The sequence below is a fragment of the Monodelphis domestica genome, chromosome X (genome assembly GCF_027887165.1).
Source record: "Monodelphis domestica isolate mMonDom1 chromosome X, mMonDom1.pri, whole genome shotgun sequence".
NCBI lineage: Eukaryota > Metazoa > Chordata > Mammalia > Didelphimorphia > Didelphidae > Monodelphis > Monodelphis domestica.
Genome location: NC_077235.1, coordinates 53,461,231 through 53,488,319, shown reverse-complemented (window position 1 = coordinate 53,488,319; position 27,089 = coordinate 53,461,231). Strand labels below are relative to the sequence as shown.

Below are 27,089 nucleotides of genomic sequence, written 5' to 3'. Positions count from 1 at the left end.
AGGGAGAAAAAGGGTAATGGGTAGGCTGGAGGTCCGGGGCTGGCAACAGCTCAATATGGAATAAGAGAAACCAAATAGGGGAAGAGGTTCTTTCTTTCCCACCAGGCCAAGGAACTTCCCACTCTTCCTCTTCCTGGCAGAAAGAGAAACCCAGCCTAGCATTGAGGTTTGTCAAATGACCAAACCACCTTCTCATAGGAGGACAATGGGAATGGGATGCGGTAGGCTGAGCCTAGACCTGGGAATAGCCGGTAGGGCTGGGCGTCTGAGAACCTGGAGTTGAGCTCCAGGGAAGACACTTTTGAGCTCTGTGACCCTAGGCAAGTCATTTCGCTTCCCCGGCTGCAGATGAGAGGGAGAAGATTCCAAAGTCTCAATTATAGACTCTTTTTAAGGAAATTCAGGCACCTACTTCTGGAGATCTGCTAACAGTTTCCAAAGGGAAGCCCTGACAGGCCTATTTCAGCAAAGGGATGAGCACTTGCAAACAGGGAAAGCCCCTGATATAACATGATGGAGATGCGCCTACAGGACACCTTAAGCTGGAAGGGACCGTGGAGGTGTTCCCATCCAACCCAGTCCATTTTCCGGAGTCTCACAGAAACCCAGTGATTTATACTCCAAGGTAGATTAAACTGTCTCCCAAACCTCTTCTTCCTGGGCCAGGGTCAAGGCAAACATGCTCACAACTGGAAAAGCAGTGTCGATTATCTAAAGCTTCGTTGTCTCCTCCCTTTCGATGGCCCTGGGAGGGCCGCTGCGGGGATGGATGGGAGCGTTCCCCCAAACAGCTCCTGGCCCCCACCCAAACACACATGCACGCCACACAGAAGCCCACAGGAGTTTTAAAATGGAAGCAAGCAGACAGTTTGCATCAACACAGTTTAATCACCTTCAAACAGATAAAAAGCCCTGGTTAACCCTCTCCCCACTAAAGTCATCTCCACAGGACCCCAATTTATAAAGGGAGGGAGAACATACTCTCTCAGAAACACAGCTGCATTTGATAAACAAATCCTTATCCCTGAAGCGCAGCTGAGGGCTGGAGAAAACCGGTCCCCCAAATGCTGGACGGGGGACCCAGCCCACCACTGGGGGGTGGGGGGTAGGGGTGGGGATCATCCTAGGTCTCTGCATTTACAGAGACCAGCAGAAGTGCTATGAGAGTTAGCCCCAAGGGGAGAGGGAGAAGGAAACACTGGCTAAGGCCCGTGAGTCAACTGGCAGGGGGATTCTCCCCTTCCTCACTCGGCTCTGAAGCCATTCCTTTGTGCCTCAATTTATTTATTTGTGCACTCGAGACCACCTCGGGCCTCATGGACTGAACTTGAAGTAGGGGGCGGGAGCAAAAGGGGTGGCATTTAGGGCACTTGCAAACCCCTTGCAGAAAAGGAGGCACCAAAGTGCAGACTTTTAACTGTCATTACTGCTCCCAAATGGAGCAGGAGTCTGAAAAGGGTATTAGAAAAGAGGGGAGAAAGAGACAGAGAGACAGAGAGAACAGCGGGGCTGAGCTATTGGCATCACACAATTTCTTACTGAGGGTGGCACAGACATTACCAAGTTTTGGGTTTGGGCTATGAAAACTGCAAATTGTTAACTCACTAACTATTCCTACTAACTTCTATCTAATTGAAAAAGAAGGACGTTAGAGAGGTAGAGATCAGGGAGGGGGACTTAAGAAGGAAACTACATTAATAAATACAAGTGTCCAGATAGAAGGATCCCACCCCACAGGCATGAACTGGCACGGCACCATGGCACGAAAAGTTTTGCCAGTCACGGCTCTGCCCCCACCCCAATTCCTCTCTCCCATCTTGGAGCAGAAATAGGGCTCAAATTGCCCCTACTTTGGGCCCTTTGGGGTTCTATGGACAGGAGCCCGTGAGGCTATGTCTGGTTCAGGGACACGCAATGGGATTTCAACAACTTTTCCCTGCTTCCCTTACTATGGAACCAGAGGAGGGATCCAAAGGGAATTCTGAGGCCACCGAGGCCCTTGAAACCCAGGTTTCAAGCTACTATAGGTAATGGACAGCACTCTGTTACTGCCTGGAGTCCAGGAAAAATAGCTCACATAGAGAATATTCCAATCCAGAATTGGGTGAACAGAGACCAAAGAAAAATGGCAAAAGGGATGGCTCACTTGCCCTCTGTCTCAAGGTTGTCTTCTCCCCCTCACTCACTCTCCGCTTGCATTAAAGAAAAAACACAGGTCTCTCTCTCTCTCTGCTGTGCAGAGAAGCTACTTCTCATCTCCAGAGGCCTCCTGGGGAGTCTCTGGGGATTCTGGACCCTGCTGGGCCAGAACACTGGAATGCATCTCCTCGGGAACACTGGCTTTCAGGGGCAGCTCATTCGAGCTCAATGGCTCTGTGGGGGCCACCTGAGGGAGAAAAGATAACAAACACTCTGAAAGAAAAGTTTCCCCCAAATTTAGAACCCAGATCAATTATCTACACCACACTTGAGTGCCACATCTGGTCGTGGGACCTTAGAGACCATCCGAGTCCAGTGTCTACGTGTTCTTTAATTGTAGCCTTTATGACAAAAAAAAAACACAAAGAAAATGACACTCAAACCAAACACAGAGGAGGAAACTGAGACCCAGAACAGCCCTTGGGCGACTCCAAAGTTTCAAATCTAGGTGCCTGCCCTCAACAGAGGAAACTTTGGGAGGGTTTGGGGGGGAAAGATAACCAGTTCTGGTTTTGGACATGTTGAGTTTGAGATGGTCAAAATGTCTAACAAGCAATGAGTAAATGGGACAAGAACTCAGGAGACCACCCACCGATGCACTTCAGGGTCTCCCCTGCCAAGTCAGACACTCTTCCCACTAGACATGACTGCTACAAAAGGAGATCACCTACTACCAGAGCTGCTGCCATACAGAAGCAGCAAGTACCACAGGAGTGAGTAAAAAAAGGATGGTGCGGGAGGGCAGGTTGGGAGTCAGACAACCCAGTTCAATTTCCAGCCCTGATGCTAGTCATGTGACCTGGGGTGTCCTTTCCCCTTTCTGGACCTCAGTTTCCTCATTTGTATAATGAAAATAGTACTTGTGCTTTCAGGCGTTTATGCAACTATAAACACTGGTGGATACGGCTATAAAGGAGAAAGACCATCCAAAAGAAATATTCACCTCTGATATTCTTTCTTCCTTCTCACTGGCATAATGGGCCATCTTTTCTGAAGAAAAACCCACAGTCTCATACTAGCCACCTCACTGGGTCACTGTATCACATTCTAAGCCTTCAACATGCTCAAGAGATGGGAGCTGCTATTTTATCTGATGGGGAAGACATAGGAAGACCTACCGGACTCTGTGGAAATGGGCTGCTACTGGGGTCTTGAGTGCTTGAGGGTCGAGTTCCACTCTCTTCCAGTGGCAATATGCCCCGTCGATCCAGCACACTGCAGAGGACAGAAGATGGGAATGGTGAGGATGGATTTGTCTCCTCCCCCTTCCGAACCCTAGCCTTAAAACAAGTTCCCATCTCCCTCTCTCCTTCTTGGTTTCGGCCTTTATCTTTTCAGACTATCTATACTCCAGGGTCTAGTCCATGCCAATCTGATCTGAAATCGACATTGACTGCGATGACCAGGCCCCTTGGCAACCAGACTTTAAAGAAAGAGACCATACATAACCCAAAAAAAATCTACTTGGTTAACTATTTCAATAGAACTCATTTCCTGTCAGACTCTGAATCTTAGTTTATACATTTACGTACAGGATTCTGAGAGAACTCCTCCCTGACAGGCTTCATGAGACTGCAAAGGGTTCTGGGATAGCAGCAAGGCTGGGGCAGCCCAGATCTAAAATTCTAGCAATTAATAATCGTGTGGTCTGGAACAAGTCATTTCTGAATTTTCCCCTCTCTAGCTATACATTGGGGGATAATATTGACACGCCCTTTCTCCTAGCCTCACTTCAAGAAAGGGGTTTTGTAAAAGCTCCAAGTGCTAGAAAAATGGCAGCTAATCTAGGGTCCACATAGGATGGCACCCCCCGCAGAGAGCACCAAGGTTTGGCCAAAAGAGGCCAGCCCTGAAAGAAGTCAGCAGAGGGAGTAGGAGAAAATGGGGTCTGTTCCCTCCCACCCCCTCTTACCTGGGAGGCAAAGGGCCACACAGCACCTCACAGCAATTCTTTAGTATGTTGCCATGACTGTATGGGTTCTGTACTCGGTTCTTCCCTGTCCAGGAACCTTTAATCTGCAAGACAAGGACAAAGGCTCCTTCTGCCAAATCTAGCCTCTGAGGGCCCTCCTGTCCAGCTGAGCTCCTCCCCCAGTCCCATCCCTCTAGCTTCATCCATCTTCATTCCCCCGGACCCTTTGTCCTAACAATAAAAACCCACTTCCTTTCCATGTTCAAACCACACTCACCCTGATGTGCCTTGGCACACACACATACCCTTCAACAAATGTACTAAGCACCTACTTCTTGTACTGTTTTTTGCTCAACACTGAGCAGTATTCAGCACACAGTAGGACCTTAAGTGTTCACTGAACTGGATGATCAAACATTTTCCATCCCCTGGCACCTAGCAAATTTTAGATAATTCTACAAAACATTTCTCAAGCACCTACTGTGTGCAGCGATGCACTTGGTGCATATATGTGTGAATGTGTGTGTGCTGATGATTATATAACAAAAGATGTCTGCCTTTATGGAGCTCACTGTTTTGGAGGGGGACGACTATAATATTATGCTGTACAATATTGCACACGACATCCCTGCCAGCTGGAACACCCTCCTCCACCCTGGCCGCCAATTCACACCCATCCCCCTTCTTCCGAATTGAGCCTTCTCTGTTTAGCCACAGCCTTCGCTTTGCCCTTCCGGGAATTCCCTCCAGTTGTGTGGCTTCATGTTTCTCTGTATACAGACATGTCATTTCCCATGGGGGTGCCCTCTTCAAACCTGGATTATCAGCTCCTTGAAGGAAAGACCCTTCCCTCCCTCGTGTTTCCTTTGGATCTGTGCTCCCCACTGCTTGGGGCTGCTGACAGACCGAAGGACTTATTGCCCCGCACACACAAGAGGCTTGAGCCAATGTTTGCTGGATTGAATAAGATCATGAGCACTGCAGCCCCATCCATGTTCTCTCCAGCCCAACTCATCTCTAACAGGGACCGACTTCTCTGTCTTCTCTGCCCTCCCTGACGCCAACTTGGCAGGTTAAAAATAGATTCCAAACACTGGAGTTTCCCTATTGTTCCTCATTACAGCTTGACACCCTATTTGAACCTGCTTAGACTTTCAAATATATTCAACAACTCCAGGTTTGCACATCTCGTCCTCCAAGACAAGGATCCTCCACAGCCCACCTATGGACGCAGAGAGCCTTAAAGTCCCAATCTCCCATTGGGTTGAGAGGACAGAGGCCCTCCCTGAGACACAGGGGGGAACACGACATGAAGTGGGGAAGCCTTGACTCACATCTTCATTTGTTGTCTGGTTGAGGGCCACCAGGAAAGTATGGAATCCTGTCAGCCCTACAACAGACCAGAGGGTGAAGAAGCAGATAAGCACTTCCAGCACGGTGAGCCCACGTTAAGGAACACAGAAGATGACTGAATCCAGCTAGGAGACCTGTGAGGTCATCTAGTGCCAAGACCACAGAGCTGAAAAGGCTCTCAGAGTCTTAGTCCAACTGCCCCATTTTACGAATGCAGAAAAATAAGGCACAGATAGAGGAGAGTGACTTGTCAAAGGTGACAAAGTAAGTAACAGAGTCGGGATCTGAAACCCAAGGCCTTGGACTTCATGCCAGGAGACAGACTAGATTCTGAGAGGATGTCAAAGGCAGCTACAAAAACAGCAAACGTGCTCCCAAAACTTTTCACTTTCCTTAAGAACTCCTAAATAAAAGAAGCCAAGGACCACGCCCAAGTTTCTCACTGCAAGTCCAGGGCTCTTTCCACTATATCTTATTATCTTTCATCTCTCTCTCTCTCTCTCTCTTTGGAAAAATGAATTCAGAAAGGAAAAAAAGCCAAGAAAGATAAAGTCAAGTGGCTCCCAAATGCGCCAAAGACAAACACCTCTCCCTACAGCTTCCTGTTCCTTTCCTGTGGTTGGGATCATGTGCAATTGTTACAGATTTGGACTATCATCACCACTGGTCCCATCCGAAATCCAATTTTCGGCAGAGGTAGTGGTGCAGTGAAAAAGAACACGAAATCTGGGGTGAGGAAGCATGAGGTCCAGTCTCAGCTCGGCTATTTAGTAGCTAGGTCTTGTTTCGCCCATCTGGAAGATGCCAAGGTTTCTCCCAGTTCCGTCTGTCTCTGCTTTGGTCAGCACTACACCTGTCACATTATTTGGGCTTGGAACCCCCCGCCAGACTAAGGAATAGATGATAAGGCACTACAGGGAAGCAAGTGGGAAAGGCCCCAAAGAGAACGTCTTCCCAAAGCAAGGATATGTTCCAGGAGTTTCTTTCAGCGTCTCTAGGAAGCCAATCTTCAAGGACTCTGTGGGAAGAGAGGTAGAGAGCAAAGTTAATGATCCTGTTAAGGAGAGCAGGCTGCCACAAGGGAGCCAAGGGCACCCAGCCCTGCCATCTCCTTTTATTCCTGTGCAAAGGGAAGCCAACAGTGCCCAAGGTCACTTCCAGCAACCTGGGACTTGAAACCAGACATTATATCTCCTAAGTCAGTTGGGCCACCCCATAGCTGGCTTCAACAAAGCCTTGAAGTGAAAAAAGCTGAGAAGGCTCCTCCCATTGCCAGTAATTCCCACCTCCACCAAATTCAGAGGCAGCTCCACAGATCTCCCAGGAAAGCAATCAGACTTCCAAGGCAGACTTCAGCGCCACCCCGACGCTCTCCCTAACCCATGCCCATCTCATCGTTTACTCACTGAGGGCCACATAGACGATGTTGAAGGTGAAGACATAGATGGTGAGAAGGGACAGAGAGAGGATGAAGAGGTAGAAGTAGCGGTAGTTCCTCTTGCCGACACAATTCCCAACCCAGGGACAATGATGGTCGAAGCGCTCTGGGAGGGGCAGGAAAAGAGAGCGTGCACTCATTCAACAACAGATTGGGCTATGCAATCTAGTAAGCCCATGGGTACCATGTGATGATTTTCCTTTTTGTAAAAGCTGCCATCAATGTCAACTGAGCCTCACGACAACTCTAGGAGATAAGAGGGGTGACGAATCATCCCTCCTTACAAAGAGGCAACCCAAACAGCACCCCAAGTCATAGGTGATTGTCACTGACCCAGTGGCTACAAGACAGCAATCTGTTAGCACAGCACCAGGATGCTGGTGGTAACAGGGATGTCATCTTTAGAAGCAACCCCATTCCTAGAGAGCTTGAAAGCAGACACAAGACTCAAGGGAAAGAAGAATTAGAATGATCATATCTATTTTGGAGAGGAGCAAACTAAGGACAAAAGAAGTAAAGCAATAACTTGTCCAGGGCCTGTTGCTGGAAGTGCCTCATTCCAATACCAATGCAACTGTGCATGCGCGTGTGCATGTACGCATGTGTGTGTATGTATGTGTGTGTGTGTGAGTGTACACTTACATACACAGACTGCTTTAAGGCCCAAGGAACTGATAAAGAGTTGGAAAGGGCCTTAAAGATCACCTAATCCAATACTCCCATTTGACTGAAAAAGAAACTGAGACTTGCCCAAATTTAAACTGCTGTTGGGAGCCCAGAATAAATCCCATTAAGCACTGTGGAAAGCATTTTGTTACAAGGGAAGGAACATAGCACTTAAGAGGCAGAAAACCCAAATTTTCAGCCAGCCTCTGCTATTTAAGAGCTCTACGAACACAAGCAAATCATTTCCTTGGTCTGCGTCTTAGTTTCCTCCTCTGGGAAATGGGGCCAGTACTTGTACTCTCCATCTCATAAGGCTGTTGTGTCAGAGCAAAGGAGGGTGTGTATCACCATTACAGGGAATGGGATTTACCTAGCAATATGATCAAAGTTGATATTTCTAGCACCTTGTGTCCATTATCTTGTTTGACCCTTCCAACACCCTCAGCCCAAGGAAGACTGCGCCAATGTTATAATCTCCATTTTATCGATAACAAAACTAAGGCCCAGAGAACAGAGGGGACTTGAGTAAGCAAGGGTATAGGGCCAAATAAGGCATCAAGTCCTCGGTGGCTAAAATCAATGCTCTCTGCACTGTGCCATGCCGCCCACAGACCACAGCTTTGGACTCTTAAGTGTCCTCTGTTTTTAAGTAAAGCCACTGTATGAAAACAGCAAACCTGAGGTATTAAAATTGGGGTTTATACAAAAATAAAGCAGAGAAAGGAAGGAGGGAAGGGAGACTATTTTATCAAAAAGGATTTGCCCTGGGCCTCCATTAAATGATGTCACTCCTGCAACACTGCAGGAGGATTTGGCACGTTTAAGTTTTCCCATACACTAAGGGCCCCCTGGTGCATCCCACTTTGGTGCAGACACCTTACTAGCAAGTACGCAGACAGCAATGTGCCTAGCAATGCCAAGTGGGCTCATAGCAATAAAAGGAATGTAACAAATGCGCCTCTAGACAGTGACCCAACTGGTAGAACTGGAAATGCCGAGTTAACCATGGCACAGTGGGCATGCAGGACTTCTCAAGTGCAGACACACAGGGCCTGGTTAAGCCTGGCATTACTGCCCTCCAGTGGACAAAGGCTCTCATACCCTTTTGCTTCCTTAAGCAAATTCAGTTCAAGGTAAATACGGATTGACATAACTGGTGAACCAGAGAAAGATTCTTCCCTATACAGGAGAATTCACATGCCCGGATACCTTTTCCCAGACACGGCTAGGGAAGCCAGAAATCTCACCGAAGTGTCATTCATTAGGGCATCTGGAGGGAGCCCTGACTCTGGAATCCAGACATCTGGGTTGGACTCCTGGCTCTTCCGTGTACTAACTATGGGATCTTGGGCAAGACCCCAGCCCAACTAGCTGTTCTCAGTTTTTTTGCATAATGAAAAGTTTAGATTAGAGTAAGGATTATTAACTTGAGACCCATCAATGCCCAAGGACTCTTCAAACTTGGATGAGGAAGATTTTACTTCCTTATTTTTACTATTCTCTAACTGAAACTGAGCATTTCCTTCAATTGTGAATTTTGAAAATTGTATTCTGAGGAGTTCATGGGCTTCACCAGCATGCCAAATCCAAAAAGCACAGACTTATGAACTGCATGGTCTCTAAAATCACATCTAGCTCAGAAATCGTCATCCTATTACATAAAGTGAGGCTGACGGTTCCTCTGAAGAAGAGTTCTCTCTTAGCACCCAAACACTCACACCCACACCTAGGATCAAACTGGCCAGGGTAACCCCTCAAAACGTTCTACTTACCCACACAATTGTCGCAGATGCTGCAGTGGGAGGCCCGAGGAGGCCTGAAGATCTTACATGTGTAACAATACTTCAATTTCACGATCTGGTTGTTGATCTGGAAGTTCTTGATTCGAGGGGGTGGACGCTGACCCTGTGGCACCGTGCCATTGGTTGCCTCTGAAAAATAAGATTCAATCTAGATTGTGGGTGGCTCACATAAGCCCAGGGGTCCTTGAGATGTTTCCAATAGTAATCAGCAAGGTCAATCAAGAGAGATGAGCTATCTTGGCACATTCTGCTAACCCCCAAATAGGCATTTTTCAATTTGTGTTTTCCACACCTCAGGTTGTGCCAAGTGATCCCAGGGAATTTCATCAAATAATGTCAAAGAGAACTCATTCTAATCCACTATGATTGAAAAATAATTGCCACCCTTCCCAGTGATACTAGGCCATCCCAGAGATCAAAGAAAAAGAAAAAGGTCCAATATACACATACATATTTCTAGCGGCTCTTTTTGTGGTGGCAAAAAACTGAAAGGAGATACCCATCAACTGGAGAATGGCAGAACTAGTTATTGTGTTATCAACGTGAAGGAATATTATTATGCATGACATAGTAAATGATGAAGGGAGCAATTAGAGAAGAAAAAGAAATTGAAGGGATTAAAGTAGGCAATGAGGAGACTAAATTATCACTCTTTGCGGATGATATGATGGTCTAATTAGAGAATCCTAAAGAATCAACTAAAAACCTAGTGGAAATAATCAACAACTTTAGCAAAGTTGCAGGATACAAAATAAATCCACATAAATCATCAACATTTCTATATATTTCCAACACAACTCAGCAGCAAGACTTAGAAAGAAAAATTCCATTTTAAATCATCCTAGATGATATAAAATATTTAGGAATCTATTTGCCAAGACAAACACAGGAATTATATGAACACAACTACAAAACACTCTCCACACAATTAAAAATAGATCTAAATAATTGGAAAACACTAACTGCTCATGGGTAGGACAAGCTAACATAATAAAAATGACCATCCTACCCAAATTAATCTACTTATTCAGTGCTATACCTATCAGACTACCAAGAAACTTTTTTTAATGAATTAGAAAAAAATTAAAACAAAGTTCATTTGGAAGAACAAAAGATCAAGAATATCAAGGAAAGTAATGAAAAAATACGAAGGATGGTGGCCTAGCAGTACCAGATCTTAAACTCTACTATAAAGCAGTGGTCATCAAAACAATATGGTACTGGCTAAGAGACAGCTAGGGATAAATGACCCTAGCAAATTATGCACAAAGGGCTTTAAATGACTGTCTGCGATTTGATCCAACCATACCACTGCTGGGTTTGTACCCCAAAGAGATAATAAGGAAAAAGACATGTACAAAAATATTAAGAAGCTGCATTGAGAGCCAGGCCTAGATACAGGAGGTTCTAGGTTCAAATCTGGCCTCAGACACTTCTCAACTGTGTGACCCTGGGCAAGTCACTTAACCCCCATTGCTTAGCCCTTACCTTCTTGGGGGCAGCTGGGTGGCTCAGTGGATTGAGAGTCAGGCCTAGAGATGGGAGGTCCTAGATTCAAATCTGGCCTCAGACACTTCCCAGCTGTGTGACTCTGGACAAGTCCCTTGACCCCCATTGCCTAGCCCTTACCACTCTTCTGCCTTGGAGCCAATACCCAGTATTGACTCCAAGTTGGAAGGTAAGGGTTTTAAAAAAAAAGAAGCTGCACTATTTGTGGTGATAAAAAATGGAAAATGAAGGGTTGCCCTTTGGTTGGGGAATAGCTGAACAAATTGTGGTATGGAATATTGTGGTGATGGAATACTGTTGTGCTCAAAGGAAAAATGAACAGGAGGAATTCCATTGAAACTGAAACAACCTCCAGGAATTTGATGCAGAGCGAAAGGAGCAGAACCAGGAGAACATTGTACACAAAGACTGGTACACTGTGGCACAATCGAATGTAATGGACGTCTCTACTAGCAGCAATGCAATGATCCAGGACAATTCTGAGAGACTTATGAGAAAGAACACTATCCACATTCAGTGAAAGAACTGTGGGAGCAGAAACTCAGAAGAAATGCATTTCCTTGATCACATTAGTCAATGGGGATGTGATTGGGGATGTAGACTCTAAGCGCGATCACCTCAGTGCAAATATTAATAATATGGAAATAAGGGGGCAGCTGGGTGGCTCAGTGAATGGAGAGTAAGGTCTAGAGATGGGAGGTCCTGGGTTCAAATGTGGCCTCAGACACTTCTCAGCTGTGTGACTCTGGGCAAGTCATTTATCCCCATATGCCTAGCTCTTACCGCTCTTCTGCCTTGGAACTAATACATAGTATTGATTCTAAGATGGAAGGTAAAGGTTTAAAATAATAATAATAATATAGAAATGTCTTAATCAATGATATATGTAAAATCCAGTGGAATTGCTTGTTGGCTATGGGGGGGGTGGAGTAGGAGGAAGACAGGGAAAGAACATGCATCATGTAACCATGGAAAAATATTCTAAATTAAATAAATAAATGAATGAATGTTTTAAGGGAATATAAACAAAAAAGAAATGATGAAGGGGACGGTTTTAGAGAAACCTGGGAAAACCTAAATATCTACTTAAAGTATACATCCCGTTCTTGGTTAATTCAACCTCCTCATCCTCACCGAGGCTCTGCATCCCGCCCCGATCTTCCCCCTACTATGAGGGGCTTCAATGCCTTGGGCCCCCTGCCCTTTCCCATTTACATAAAAGTGAGAATTGTCTATATTTCTACCTTATAACCAAAGAAGAGTGAAGTGAGTAGAATCAGGAGAACAATGTATCCTCTCGCTTCAACTTTGTAAAAAGCCAGTTCTGAAAAGCTTAAGAACTCTGATGAAGGCAATGATGAAACATGACCCCAGAGACCCAATGAAAAAGCGAGCTGACAGAGGGGGATGGAATTGGAGGAATCTGGAGGAATCTGCTTTGCTTGGCTATGCTTCCTCATTATTGGAGCTCTGATTTTCTTTTTCCTTTTTTTTTCTTAGTGGAAAGGGAGAGAAAAAAATAAATGGCTGAAGATTGGAAAAAATAAAATATAATTGCCTTGATTCTTTGTAATAAGGGACAACTCTCTGGGAGCAGGGAGGAGGGACAGAAGGAGAAATGTAGATGATATTAAAACAAAAGCCATCAATAAAAATGTATTTTTAAAAATAGTTGCTATATGATATCCCATAAGGATGCCAGAAGGTTAGAGCAGGAAGGGAGCCTGGAGTGAAGGATGAGGAAATGCAAGCCTAAAGAATTAAGGGACTCGCCCAAGATGGCAAAGTAACAAAAAGCAGTGCCGCTGCCTCCTGGGGGAGTGACAGAAGTGGACATACATATTCTTAATGGGGATAGGACTTTGTATGAGGATCTCTATCCCTAGAAAGACCCTTCTGCAACCTCTCACTTTAAAAAAAACCGCCCTTACCTTCCATCTTTGAATCAAAATAAAATATTAGTTCTAAGGCACAAGAGCAGTAAGGCAATGGGGGTGAAGTGACTTGTCCAGGGTCACACAGCTGGGAAGTATCTGAGGCCACATTTGAACCCGGGACCTCCCATCATCTCCACACCTGGCACTCTATCCACTGAGCCACCTAGCAGTCCCTCATTAGGTACTCTTGAGCTGCCCTCCAGGCAGGGTCAGTGGGAGGAGTTAAGATAGTTCTCCAAAGGCAGGGAAGCCTAGCTCCCCCTAACCCGACTCTACAGTTCTCTAGTCGAACAGAGTTGGTCTGAGCCAAAGGTGGACAGGTGATCTCCCAAGCACTTTCTTGTTCTATAGTAGAAAGAATTCTGGATTTGAAGTCAGAGGATCTGTGTTCAAAACCTAGTTCTGGAGCTATCTGAATGACCCTGGATAAGTCATTTACCCCATATCTGAGCTGGTTTCTTCATCTGTAAAATGGGGAGGATGGACTTTCTATTATAGTTCCATTCTAGCTCTATGGTCTATGAACATATGCTCTTCCTCTATAGACAGTAGGATGAAATAGAGACATGCAAAGAGGATGCTGCAATCACAGCTCTACTTCACATAGTCTGGTAAATACAGCTAAGGATGGAATGGGCTGGGATAGGTTCAGAAGTCAATCTAAATCCCAGACGTGATACAGTTTCCACAACGACTAGGGGGTAAATTTTGTTAGCACCCTATTCAAGTTTTCCCTTCTGCAAAATGGATGGTAGAGGACAATGCCATCGAGTGTTGATGCCAGGGAGCCACAGTAAGCTAAACGAGGATGCCAAAGGAGATAGCATGGGGCAGTGGGAAAAGCCTTGGACTGGACTGGAGCCATTGGACTTGGGTTTAAGGTCCAATTTTGGCACTCATTAGCTCCGAGAGCATCTGTGAGTCATGTGACCTTCCTAAGCCTTGGATTTCTCATTTGTTAAGCCTGACACCCCCTGCCTGGCTTCTCAGAAACCATGGTGTGCTTTGGAGAAATGAGCAACAGTTGGTATCAGTCCCGACTTCCCAGGCCAGCGTATAGACAGGGAGAACACACACCATGACAGGTATGGGGCTTGCCTTGCCACATTCAGGGAACTGTACAATTGACAAAACCCTTGGTTATTCACTGTCTCATCTAGTCCTCCCAAAGCTCACCTGTGTAAGTCGGAAGGGCTAGTATTGTTCATTCCTATTTACAGAGAAGGAAACTGAGGCCCAAGAAGGGGAAGGGATCTGCCTGAGGTCGTGAGCTACTAAATGGCTAGGCCAGGATGGGAACTAAAGTCTCCTGACCCAGCTCCAGTACTCTTTTCACCAAATCTGGGGATGATTAAGGTTTGTGACAAGGCTTATTACAGCCGCCCACAGCTGCCTTCTGGGAATAGTACAAAGACTAGATGAGTGCACAGGTATGGAATGGCTCAAGAGAAAAATGGGCTACAGAGAAGGCCGGGAACGATGCTAGCTGTTATGATCCTAGCACAATCATTCAGGGCACTGAGACGAGCACCCTCCTGGCAGCTTACGCCCCCTAGGGGGCTTCTTGGCCAGCCCAGCTCACCTATCTCCATTTCAATGAAAGCTGCTTCATCTGGCAGGGCCCGGGGAATCACACCAGGGTCACTGAAGCTTGTCCGTAGCAGCGTAGCCATGGAAAAGAGGAAAAGGACAGCGGCAAAGACAGGGATGGCAGGAGACAGCTGAACAGCCAAGTAGCGGCACCTGGAGAAACAAAACAACAAACAAGTTCCACTCACATCCACTTTGCTGCTGCTGATCTCCATGCCCCATGTGGACTGGAAGCTCCTAGAGAAGGAGCTGTTCCTTCCCCTGAATATCTCCCACAGTTCCTGGCAGTGTGTTGAGGACACCGTGAGTGCTTCATGTGGCCCTGACTGACGACACCTTTCAGGCCCAAGGCCAGTTCCCTCTAAAGCTGCGGTAAGGTCATGTTTCTTCTCCTCTCAAGAACCAGGAAGCAGTGACCACCCAGAACACCGTAGAACCATGAACATCTGGTACTCTGGTATCATCTCCAAGCCCACAGAAGCATTCAGTTCATTAATTGTTCAGAATGTCCAGGCTCTACATTATCTGTGAGTGGCTTATCTAGGACATTGGCCCTCCTCAAATGGAGAACGCCCCTTTTTATAACAGGTCAAAGGTTTACTCGCTGCTTCCTCATTAACAGTCCTGTGGGGTACGCAACTATTAAACCAACTAGATGGATGAGAAAACTGAGGCAATTTGGTCCAAGATCATACAGACAACTGGTAAGTACAGGAGTGAGGATCTGAACCCAGGCCCTTCCACTAAATACCACACCGTCTCCCTGAGTGGACCAGGGCCTCACCGGCCTTGCCATTAAAGTTGAACTGGGTGGAGGAGGTCCGTGCTAGGCAGAAGGCTAGCATGTGGGAGTGTCAGAATGAGAGCTTGCCTCAGGAATTTCAAAGCCAATAAAAACATATGGGGTTACCCATTGCTTTTGCATTATCCAAGCCTCTTCTCCCCTGGAATATTGATGATACGTGACAAACAGAAATCAATGTGATGCTGGCCTGATACAGGGAGAGGCCAGCGCTGAGGAAAATCTCAAATCTCTCTGTCTGTCTATCTGTGTCTCCTCTCCTCTCCACCCCACCCACAGAGCCAGTTTAGTACAAGGAGCACGGAGTTTCTGAAGCCCCTGGGAGTCAGTAAGAAAAACAGTGGGAGAAAGCAAATGCGTAAAGGCTGATGCCACAAGCCCAAGAAGGCAACCCGAGAGGGAAGCCCATAGTACAGGGGAAGATCACTACATCTAGAGTCAAAAGCCCTGCATTCAAATCCTGGTTCAGCTACTTATTTAAGTGATTTTGAACATGCTACTTCTTCCACTGAATTTAGCCCTGTCTTCCTAACTCAAATACGAGCTCAAGGGCAAGGACTGCCTTCTCGCTTTTTTCCACCGCCATGGTCATTTTCCTCATGACTCTTACTTTAGGGCAGCCCTGAGCTTTCACTGGTAGAGAGAAGTTTCAGGGCCCTGAGAGTTGAAGGGACTCACTTGTATGGATCCAAGGCAGGACCCCAAACAGGACTTTTGACGCCTGTGAGGCGAGCTCTCTAAACCCTTGACTTTGCTGTTACCAACAACAAAGAGCAGGTGTAAAAGTTAAAATTAAATCTCAATAATAATATTATATTTTAAGAGATTAATGATCATTAGAAATCCAGGAATAAAGAAGATACAAAATAAAGACCATGTGCTATGGCTGGTTAGCCATTTTTTAGTCAACCCCACTCACCACCATCAATGCTGTTTCTACATCCGAGAGAGGGAGCCTACAAAGCCCACGCCCTTTATCCTCTGTCTACAGGAAGTACATAATGACAGGAAGTCAATGGGATCTTGGGATATGTAGTTCTTTTTTTTAGGGTAACAGATTTTCAATCATACATGCCCCCCTGAGAGCCACGGAAAACTAGTCTCTCCACTGGGTCTTGTAAACATACCAACTTTGAAATTGCAATAATTTGGGGATAAGAGGAAAAGAGAACAAAACCAATAATTGCTAGGCTTACTGACAAAAAGCCAGTTGGGGGCAGCGCCCTTTTGGCATAAGAGTATACATTCAAATTAAATGTTCAATCAACCACACACAAACTTCATTCTGGATCTTCTTGATGTAGCTTGTGGTCTGTGGAGGCATCTTCATGGTGCCTTCTAATAAGAGTTCACTTTCTGGGATTTGGAGAGGTAGCATGTTTCTTAACCTAAAATTACTCTCAAAAAGAATTTAAAATTTGCAATTTAGAATAATAATCATATGGAATACGTAGTTCTTTTTTAGGGTAACAGATTTTCAATCATACATAGGCCAGGTATCCCAGAAGACCCTCCCAAACTCTCAGTGAGTTTGGTGCTCTGCAGATTGTCTTCATTTTACAGGCAGAGATACTGGTGTCCTCTGACCCAGGGTCTCACTACTACAAAACATCAGCTCCTATTGTAGTGCAGTTCCTCGAAACAATACAGAAGCTGTTGCTCATCATATCCCTAAGGCCACTGAGCTCCTCAAGGCCCAGCCCCAGAGTTCCTGGAGCCCTGCTCTCCTCCCTGGTGCCCAGGTCTCAACACACATGAGCTGCCTGATGATAAATGTTGTTTCAGAAATCGATACAAAGGTTCCTTTTGTCCAGCTGTTTTATTTCCTATCTTTTCAAAGTCTTTGTGACGAGGGAGAATAGAGGAAGGGATATATTTCTAAAGTAAGGTGATATAAAATCGATTTCTCTCTCAACACAAAAAAAAAGAAGTTTACTGAAAAGCAATGATAGGAAAACAGAGGCCCTCTTGGATTCGGAGTTTAGATCCCCAGCCCTGCTAACTTACAACTTGGGGGATCCTGGCCAAGTCACTTTCCCAGAATCCCAGTTTTCTTATCTTTTAATATGAAGTGATTGAAATTCCCTTCCAAATATAAACCTACCATTCTATAGTTCTGTTTTTTAATCCTTTACTTTCTGTCTTAGTAATAACAACTCATAAGCAAGGGCAAGACAACTGAGATTAAGTGACTTGCCCAGGGTCACACAGCTAGGAAGTGTCTGAGACCAGAATTGAACTCAGGTCCTCCTGACTCCAGGCCAGGTGTTCTATCCACCATGCCATCCATCTAGCTGCTCCCATTCTATAGTTCTTAAAACAAAATGTGTACAAAGAGCAAAGGTAAGGAACGAGGCACAAAGTGAATGGAGAAGGGCAAGGATCCCATGAATTTCTCCATAATCCTCATAGTGGTCACATGCACTTTGGAGGCCATCCACAACACAGGCTGGAGCTGGGTCTGAATCCCCCAGGACTCCTGCTACCAGACAGCACCTCTCCTCACTCCACAGAGAGCCTGTGCCCTGCCCCCCTGTACCCGCTGCCCTCTAACCACGGGGCAATAGGAACACACACCAGCTGTGCCGTTAGCCTAAGCATGTTACTAGGAAGTTCGCCTTTCGCTTTTCCTTGTCCGCTACCCTCCATGTCCAAAAGTAGCCAGGTAGCATCCATCCTCTGTCATTTGTCCCTTCCTCTCCACTCACACTGCTGGAGAATCCCAGAAGGGGAAGCCATCCAGTAAGAGAGACCAGAACAAGAATCCCCCTCCAAGAGATAATGAAAGAAGTCTCCCTCCTCTCAGGAAGGAGGCGGAGGACGATGGATTCGGAGCCGTGCACACACTGGCAGGCTCGGTGGTTGTGTGCATGTGCTGTCAGACATGCTTGGCTGATTTTGTTTGAACTGCCTTTCTCGGTTACAAGGGAAGATTCAATGGTTGGGGGGGAGGCATTTTTCTTTAAGTAGTAACATCAGGAAACAGCGATTGCCTTGACAAAGCAGAGAAAAATGTCAGTTATAGCCCAGCAGGCTGAGACTGTGCAGTAACAGGGGCAAGTTAAGCCCTACATACCTGAGAGCCTCCCAGGGCAACCCTGTATTCTAGCCAAGTACGGTAATTGTTGGTGCTCATCATGATGACCTGGAGTCATCAACAAAAGACTGAATTCTGGTCTGTATTCTTCACTGGAAAAAAGCAGATGGGCAGCTTATTCTTCTACTTTAAAAACAATCTTCAGTGAATCTCTGTGTCTGTCTGTGGAGTAATTCCTTTGTCTGGCCCTGGCATTTAAGGCTCTTTTTAGTCCAACCTTATCTCGTCTTGTTCCCCTTGTCCACACGTGTTCTGCTCTGGCCAGGCTGGGCCACCCTCCAAATGCACACTGTGTGCCTTTGCTCAGACTGTTTCCTTTATCGGGAATATCCTTCTTCCCCTTCCTCACCTCCCAAGTTTCATCTTCCAGAGCCTTCCAGGATTGTCTCTACTGGTAACAAACAATATGAAGCCATGTCTCTAGAGCTCTTTCCACTCTACCAGGCCGATTTCCAGGCTCGTTTTCTCAGGTTTGTCTCTTTTCTCCTCAGAGATGGGCCCAAAAGACCAAGAACAAGAATAAATTGAGGGTTGTGGTATATAGCCCAGTTAACAAAGCCTTTCCGAACCACGGTTTCTTGATTTGCCAAAAAAAAAAAATGCTTGCTGACCCACTGAGTGCCAGCCCTGCTTCCCTCCATGACCTCTCACTTTGGGGCAGCTAGGTGGCACAGTGGGGAGAAAGTAATAACAAATAGGACTAATCCCCTCATCTTTCCAGGCCCAGGGGGAGACAGTATAGCTAAAACTCTTGTCTAACTCACTGTATGAGCTCAGTAGAAACAGCTTTTTCCTCAGGACCACCTCCTGATTACCAGACACTCAAAGGGCTGGGAAAATGCGGTATATAGCCAGCCTGCCACCATCGACGCTCCCCAAAGAAGCCCCATGGTCTCCTGAAAGAAAAATGCTGGGCAGCCAGCTCTCGGGGAAAACTGGTCAAGATATAAGGAAGTGCACAGAAAAACAATGCATCACACCCATCAGATTAGCAATGGGGAAGGCGGACATGCTAATTTGCTGCTGATCAGGCTAGTAATTAGTCCAAGGGCTTTAGACAACAGTTTACAATTCTAGGAGAAAAGTTACAGATGAATGTGTCCTTGGACCCAGCGATCCCATCACAGGGCTGATACCCCAAGCAGGTCATCAACAATAGCCCCAGCCACGTAAAAAACACGCGTGGAGCAGCCCTGTTTGTCAGAGGGAAAAACTAGAAACAAACTGGATGCCAATCAATGAGTCAATGGCGAAACAAAATGGTACAGGGATGCAGTGCAGTTCTGGCATTCCTGGGACACAAGGAATGCTGAATATGAACCATTCAGAGATGCACGGGAAGCCTGGCAAACAGTGCTGGAGAGGGACGAGAGCAAAGCCCAAAGACCACCCGCTGGCTGACTAGAACCAAAGAAATGAAGTCAACGTGAAAGAGAAACAAAACCCAGAGTAATGGCAACAGGCCACACCGTACTGACTAGGTAAAAGTGCGTGGCACTCCTGCCTTTGGACAAATGGTCAGTGATAAAAGGAGCCGGTTTTACAACACCCTTGTGGTTTTGCTTGATTGCTTTTGAAGAGAATGTGTGGTGGTTTAAGTTCAGCAGCCAGGTTAGAACCAAATTTATCAATTAAAAAAAGCTAGCCTGCTCCCCTAGTCAGGAGGCCAAAAGCTGGAAGGGCCCATAGGGATCAATTAGTTCAGTCTCCTCATTTTACAGAAGAGTTGTTCGTCTGTGGCTCAGAGAAGGGAATTGGCCTCCCGTCGCGTGGGGAAATGGCTCCATCAAGATTCAAACCCAGATCTCCTGTCTCTGGGGCTTCTGACAACATGATGCTTTCCAAATCACTAAGTGGCAAAATGAACTTGGAAGGGGAGGAGCAGCTAGAGCAGTAGGGGGCAACTGGAATACAGAGAAGATCCTGGAGGACAAGACCACAGGGCCGAGATTCCTCCTCCTGATCTCTGCCCCTAAGCTTCTGCTCATTGGGCAGTTGCAGCCTTCCCAAGCTTCTTACTCTGGTGTTACGAGGCCCAGACGGCACCCAATAAATAGATCTGCGGGGGCAAGTCCTGCAGGTCCCGAGACGGGGAGAGGGTAGCTCTTCTGCTCCATAGGGTGTACAAATGAAAACAGTTTGGTCTAACTTTCTTTTGCTTCTGAAAGGCCAGAAGGCTGCAGACAGACACCGAAGAACCGCCCAGCCTTTCCAGGATTTGAACCTCTGGGCTCTAGGGCTTCTCCATACAGAGGCCCTTGGGAGTCACCAACTATGTGATTAGCCACTGGAGGGAGCCGATACTTCAATTAAAAAGGAAAAGAAAGAGAAAGCAGAACAGGCCAACAAAGGAACAAAACGGAAACAGATGCTACCCCTATGCCTAGGAGGACCGGAGCTCAAATAAATCCAATTCCAGCACCTGCCCGCACACCAGACAAAAGGCTCTGGCAGGCAGCAAGAACGGGAGCTCACCCCACTTTCGGCTCAAGCCATCGCCATCGCCTGCGCCTGCACCTGCTAAAACAATCCATTCCATGTGGCACCAGCCACACAACAGGCCCATTGTCTTGGGCTGGGCTCAGCAATGAGGCCACTGGCCAGACAGCTGTTGCCACAGTGGGTGTGGTTGAGGAGCTGCCGGGCCCTAAGGCTTTTCTGCTCACGGAACCTCGGAGGACATTTAGCCTAGTGCATACCTGAACAGGAATCCAGCCTAGCACATTCCTGACAACTGGTAAAGGAACTGGTCATGACCTCCATACGTGCCTAAGGCCTCTGATTCAAAAGGAAAAAAAGCCACCCAAAGGAAAGGGCACTGGATTGGACATCAGATGATCCAAGTTCAAATCTCACCTCAAATACCAAGATCGGTATCGCCCAGAACGAGTCACCTCCCTGCTCTGATACTAGCTTTCCACCTCTGCCAGAAAGGAGGGCTGGGCTACACCGGCTCGGAAGGGCAGTCCAATTTACACCTTGTCCAGAGATCTGGTCACTGTGAACATGCTCAAACACAGTTCCTAAGACAAATTCATACCACGGTGGAGTTCTGAGTAGGAGTTTGGTATTCAAAGCTTCCCCCCAGACCTTCCAGTCTAGACTATGAAGGTTCTCGCTTCCCATCAAGATTTTGCCCATATTGTTCCTTCTGAGGGGAATCACTCCCCTCTACCACACATACCCCCTACCTACTGAACACCTTGCAGGATTTGCATCTGACTCCAAAGGAAGCTTTCCTTGATCTTTTCCACCCTCACCATCAACAATGCTACTCTCTCAGACTTCCCACGGCCCTTTATTCCCATCACTGGATATCTGTTGTCATTACTTTTTAAACTATAAAATGCTTTGCAAATCTGAGTTATCCAGTGGCAGCTGGGTGGCTCAGTGGATTGAGAGGCAGGCCTAGAGATGGAAAGTCCTGGGTTCAAATCTAGATTCAGACCCTTCCTAGCTCTGTGATGCTCAGCAAGTCACGTAACCCCCAGTGCCCAGCCCTTACTTTAAGCTCTTCTGCCTTGGAACCAGTACACACTCTTTTGATTCTAAGATGAAAAGGGTTTTTTTTCATGTGAGTTACCCTGCTACTAGCCTGTAAACTCCTTGAAGGATGGGGAGTAGGGTGGAGGCTAAACTTCATACCTCTCTCACTCTGCACACTGCTCTGTAAACAGTACGTATTTAAACATTTTTTAGACTGAACACAGAAATCTATTCTGGATAAATCATCCATGATTTAATCAGAATAACAGCTCTCCTTTCTCTGTGCTTAAAGCATTTCCCTCTCAATTCTTCTGGGTAATTCAAGTATTATTAGCTCCCTAAGCAGAAACTGAGGCCCAGAGAGCAGAAGGGAGAGTGGGGCCTGTACATTTTTAACAACCAGCTCCCTGGGAGAAAAAAAATGTGCCCCCAACACCCTTTGAAATTTAATCCGCATCATGAATATCTTCTCTATCACTTTCTTAGGTCTTGACAATCAACAGAACAGTAACTCGAGCTCTGATTTGTCACTACTGATTTTCTGAGAGCAAGTAAATGCTCACCCTGACAATTTAACAATGGGCTCCTGAACAGTTCAAGCCACTCAAACCCCCTTGGAAGGGGCTAAGTCAAGGCCACCGAACTTGGAAGCAGCAGAGCTGGGATCCAACTACACATCTAAGCTTGATTCAAATACTGAAGGGCTAATGTGTTCAAGACGCCATGCTAGCTAGCTTTGTGGGAATCTGGTATTCAAATAAAAAACTGAGAATAAAAAAGAAAGCATGCTAGGCAACGGGGCTGCCAAGACCAAATGTCAAAGGTCCCTGCCTCGAGGAGAACCTTCATGCTATGGAAAAGCACAAGTATATGGGAGAGCATTTGGAGAGAGACGAGATCTACGGTGTCATTGGTCCAGGCTTCCTCAACCACAGCAAGGCAGCACCTTCTTCTCAATTTCCAGTTAGAGAGAATTGCCTAGAGCAGAAGTGTCAAACATGAGTGCCTGCCGGAACCAAATGAAAATGTAATTGAGAAGTATTTAACAAAATGGAGATAAATAATGTTCCATTGCCAAATGAAGTCAATCTGTGCCCTGCAGGTATCCTTCTAAATGGTTTAAGGGCCCACATGTCTACCTGAGTTTGACATGACTGGACGAGAATACTGAGAATGAAGGGACTTGCCCAATCACACTGCCAAGAGGGGTCAGAAATAGGATCTGAGCCCAAGTCTTTTCGGCCCCTCGGCCAGCTATGGCCACTAGACCTTCCGATCCCATTGGTCAACCGACATCTCTCTCCAAAGTTATTAATAGTTGCTTTTTGAAAATGTGTTTGTTTCTTACATTACAATTCCCAGGTCTGTCCCTCCGTCCCCTCCCCACAGCAGAGAAGGCACCATTTGACAATATGTATGTGTGTGTATGTCTCGAACTATGGCCTATACGTCTCTGTTTATCATCTTTCTCTGGAGGTGGGCATTCACAAGCTTCGCTTCAAGCTGTATTCTGTGGCTGTACAGAATGTTCTCTCGGTTCTCTTCATTTTGCTTAATAATCTCTTAAATGCCAAACATAACGGCCTCTCATCATTCTTGACCTCTCTGCAGCCTCTCGGACTGTCAAGTATATGGCACTGCCCTTCTCCCTACCTGACTTCCCCTTCTCAAGGCTCTTTTGCTGCCTCTTTATCCGGTTCATGTCCAAAAACCTTAGCAATGTCTCCCAGAGCTCTATCCTGGGTTGCCTTCTCTTCTCCCTCTATATACTGTTTTGCTTAGTGATCCATCAGCTCCTGTGGATTCAATTTTTCATCTCTATCTGGGTGATTGTCCACTCTACTCAATCAGCTCTAACCTGCCTCCTACCCCACCCAGATCTCCACAGGCCGACCGGACATCTCAAACGAGATAACCGGTACGCAAAAAAGGGCAAAACAACAACTAGCAGAAGGGGTGTGGAAAAGAGGGAACACTAATACACTGCTGGTGGAACTGCGAACTGATGCAACCATTTTGGAGAGCAAACTGGAATAATGCCCAGAGACTTATAAAACTGTGCCCACCCTTAGACACACCCAGCAATGCCATTGCCAGAATCAGGGGAAAAGGGAGAAAACCTCTATGTTCCGAAATATTTGTAGCCGCTCTCTCTGTAGTGGCCAAGAACTGGAAATTGAGGGGATGTTCATCAATTGGGGCATGAAGGAAGTTGTGAGATAGGATTGTGATGGAATACTATTGCATCATGTGAGGTAAAGACTGAAAAGGGTAGAACCACGAAAACATTATATGTAGCTACAGATTTAATACTTGAAGAATAACTGGTCAATGTTCACCTCGGGAAGTGAAATGAAAAATGGTAACAAGAAAGATATAATCTACACGTACATAACTGTTTGCTGGACAATGCCTTCTGTGGTATGGAGAGGGCAAGACGTATGAGATACCTAGAAATAAATAAATAAAAGATAGCCTATACCCATCTTAAATCCAACATGTCCAAAACAGAATCTGTGATCTTTCCCCCAAAACTCTCCTATGCTGGAGAGCACAACCACCCTCCTAGTCACTCACTGCATCATCATCCTCCACTCCCCACTTGCCCACTCCCCAATTTCTAACCTGCTGCCAATGCCTGTCTCATACACCCCCTCTTCTCTCTTTGCTACCAGCCTGGTGCTTGAACAATCACAGCAGCCTGCTAGGGAATATTCCTGCCTCGAGTGTTTCCATTCAGATCCATCCTCCACTGGGACAGCAAAGCAATCTGCTTAAAGAATAGATTTGACTGGGAGCAGTTGGATGGCTCAGTGGATTGAGAGCCAGGCCTAGAGATAGGAGGTCCTGAGTTTAAATGTGGCCTCAGACACTTTCCAGTTGTGTGACCTTGGGCAAGTCACTTGACTCCCATTGCCTAACCCTTACCACTCTTGTGCCTTGGAATCAGTGCACAGTATTGATTCCAAGATGGAAGGTGAGGATTTTTAAAAAAAGAAGAAAGAACAGATTTAATCACATTACTCCTCTTCAATAAGCTCTAATGGCTCCCTATCACTTCCATGATCAAATAGGAAATCTTCTGTTTTGGCATGTGAAGCCCTTTGGAACCTGGCTCTCTCCTACCTTTCTAGTCTTCTTCCACCTTCTCACCCCCACATATTCTGGGATCCAGTAACACCGAACTCCTTGTTGTTGCTCTAATAAGCTATTCCACCTCCTAATTGCATGCAATTTCTTTTTTATTTTTCAACCCTTACCTTTCATCTTAGGATCAATATCGGTTCCAAGGAAGAAGAGCTGTAAGGGCTAGGCAACTGGGGTTAAGTGACTTGCTCGGGGTCACAGAGCAAGAAGTGTGAGGCCACACTGGAACCCAGAACCCGCCTGTCTCCATGGCTGGCTCTCTATCCGCTGAGCTACCTAACTGCCCCTCTCTACCTAGAATGCCTTATTCCTGATCTCTACGACCTAATAACAATAGCTTCCTAATAACAAAGGTCTAGTTAAAATCCAACCTTCTGCTCTGTTGAGCATCTCCAAAATTATTCTGTTTATGCCTTGTTTGTACATGACTTTCTACATGTTGTCATTCCACTGTGCTTAATTCCCAATTAAACTGAACTCTGAGAATAGGGACTATCTTCTGCCTTTCTTTGAATCTCCAACGTATGGCGGTGTCTGGCACACAGCAGGTGCTTAATACATGCTAGATGACTGACTGACAAGGCCATGGTGTCTCAGCGGAAGGGAGAAAGTAGCAAAAACCAAGTTGAGGAGGAGGAAGGCTTTTCAGTACGAGGGAGGTGGGCCCTAGATTGAACCTTAAAGGAAGCTAAAAATTCTAAAGGCCAAGGTGGGGAGACAATGCATTCCAGGCATGGGAGAGAGGCAAGCAAAGGCCAAGGTGGCCACAATGGAAAATACATGTAAAGGAGGAATAATGGCCACATGAAAGGCTCCTTCCATCCCACCGCCCAAGCTGGCTACCTTTCCAGACTGTCGCCTACAAGGAGATGTGGACCATGTGAGGTTTTGAGCACTGAGGGGTTACCTCTCCTCCCCCATCTAGCAAGTTTAGGGTCCTCATTCAGTCCCCTTCCTGACAGGACAGACACTGGCCCTGTGCCCCAAGGCATGGTGTCCCCAGCTGAGACGTGGCTCCCATGGGTCCCAGTGGTCCCCTCTTCTCAGTCAATGTACTTCTGCTTGACTTTAAAATGCCTGCCTCAGTGAGCTGCTTTTAGAAATTCTCCATGGCATGTCAACACTGGAAATAAGCAGTTTTCAGCTATATGGATAACAGCAAGATCTCGCCTTTCTGAGGCCCCTTAAGGTTTATGAGCAAACGGCTTTGACATCGTTAGCTCCATTTTACAGATGAGAAAATTCAGGCCCACATTGGCACGGGAGCCCTCCTAATGCCTACTCCAATGCTCCTTCCCACTGCGGGAAATCTGTGAATGACCCAACCTCAGCACTGGGCTGTCAACAGGGACTCTGAGAAGGAAGGAAGGATGAGAAACCTGGAGTGATGAATTCTCTCCCTTCCCAACACCCCTTTCTCCCTCACCAAAGGTGAACAGGCCATGTCAGGCCATGGCGTACTCCCCATCACTGACAAATGTTTAAATGGAGGTCGGATCCCCATTTATTGATGATGCTGTAGAAGGGATTACTGTTCAGTTAGGAGCTCTGAGATTCCGTATTCTCTGACCCACCATTACCTCTCCCTTCTATGACCTCTATTTTTCCCATTTATATATATTGTTCCTGCCCAAACTAAAGTATGATTTTAAAGAAAATCCCTTTAAACAAAGCTATGGGGAAAAGCCAAGTTTTAAATTTAACTCCAGGAGCTTTTCCCTGCAGTCGCTCACAGACCTTAGGGCTGTAAATAACAAAAGCACTCTCTTTCTGTCAGAATTGAGTCCTTGGTGACCAGAAGGCCCACAAATGCAGCACATGCGGAGGTTTGGAAGTCACTTCCTACACATCTGGATCTGCCCAAAGGCTGAGTTCATACTTGGCGGTGTTCCCCCTATAGCCTAAAGCCACGTTCTAGATTCCCGGAACACTCTATTGACTGAGTCAAGCAGCCCTCTGCCCCAAATGCTTTGGCTGGGCCCTTGCCAAGGACAGAGAGGCATGAGAGGCTTCCTTTGCTCTTGAAGGCAGTTAGGAACACCAGCATCTTTGAAATCTCTAGGCTGTCATCTCAATACTCCACCCAAGAAATGCAAACGGCCTCTGTCCTCCACTGGTTAAACATCTTAGCCGGAGCAGGGTTGGGGGAGC

At 46.3% G+C, this 27,089-nt stretch overlaps 1 protein-coding gene across 3 annotated transcripts in view; it reads right to left on the bottom strand.

The window, feature by feature from the left end:
• Nucleotides 1-868: 868 nt before the first annotated feature.
• Nucleotides 869-27,089, bottom strand: part of ZDHHC9 (zinc finger DHHC-type palmitoyltransferase 9) — a 47,166-nt gene continuing 20,945 nt past the window's right edge. For 2 of the 3 annotated variants that reach the window (XM_056809580.1, XM_056809579.1), the window contains exons 3-10: nucleotides 14,399-14,559; nucleotides 9,341-9,499; nucleotides 6,871-7,008; nucleotides 6,436-6,482; nucleotides 5,446-5,550; nucleotides 4,112-4,215; nucleotides 3,318-3,414; nucleotides 869-2,386 (exon numbers count right to left, since the gene is read on the bottom strand). In XM_056809580.1, coding sequence (XP_056665558.1) covers nucleotides 2,246-2,386; nucleotides 3,318-3,414; nucleotides 4,112-4,215; nucleotides 5,446-5,550; nucleotides 6,436-6,482; nucleotides 6,871-7,008; nucleotides 9,341-9,499; nucleotides 14,399-14,559 — 952 coding nt within the window. In that variant the 3' untranslated portion in view covers nucleotides 869-2,245. The remainder of the gene's footprint in view (nucleotides 2,387-3,317; nucleotides 3,415-4,111; nucleotides 4,216-5,445; nucleotides 5,551-6,435; nucleotides 6,483-6,870; nucleotides 7,009-9,340; nucleotides 9,500-14,398; nucleotides 14,560-27,089) is intronic. The other variant, XM_056809581.1, reaches the window with a different exon arrangement.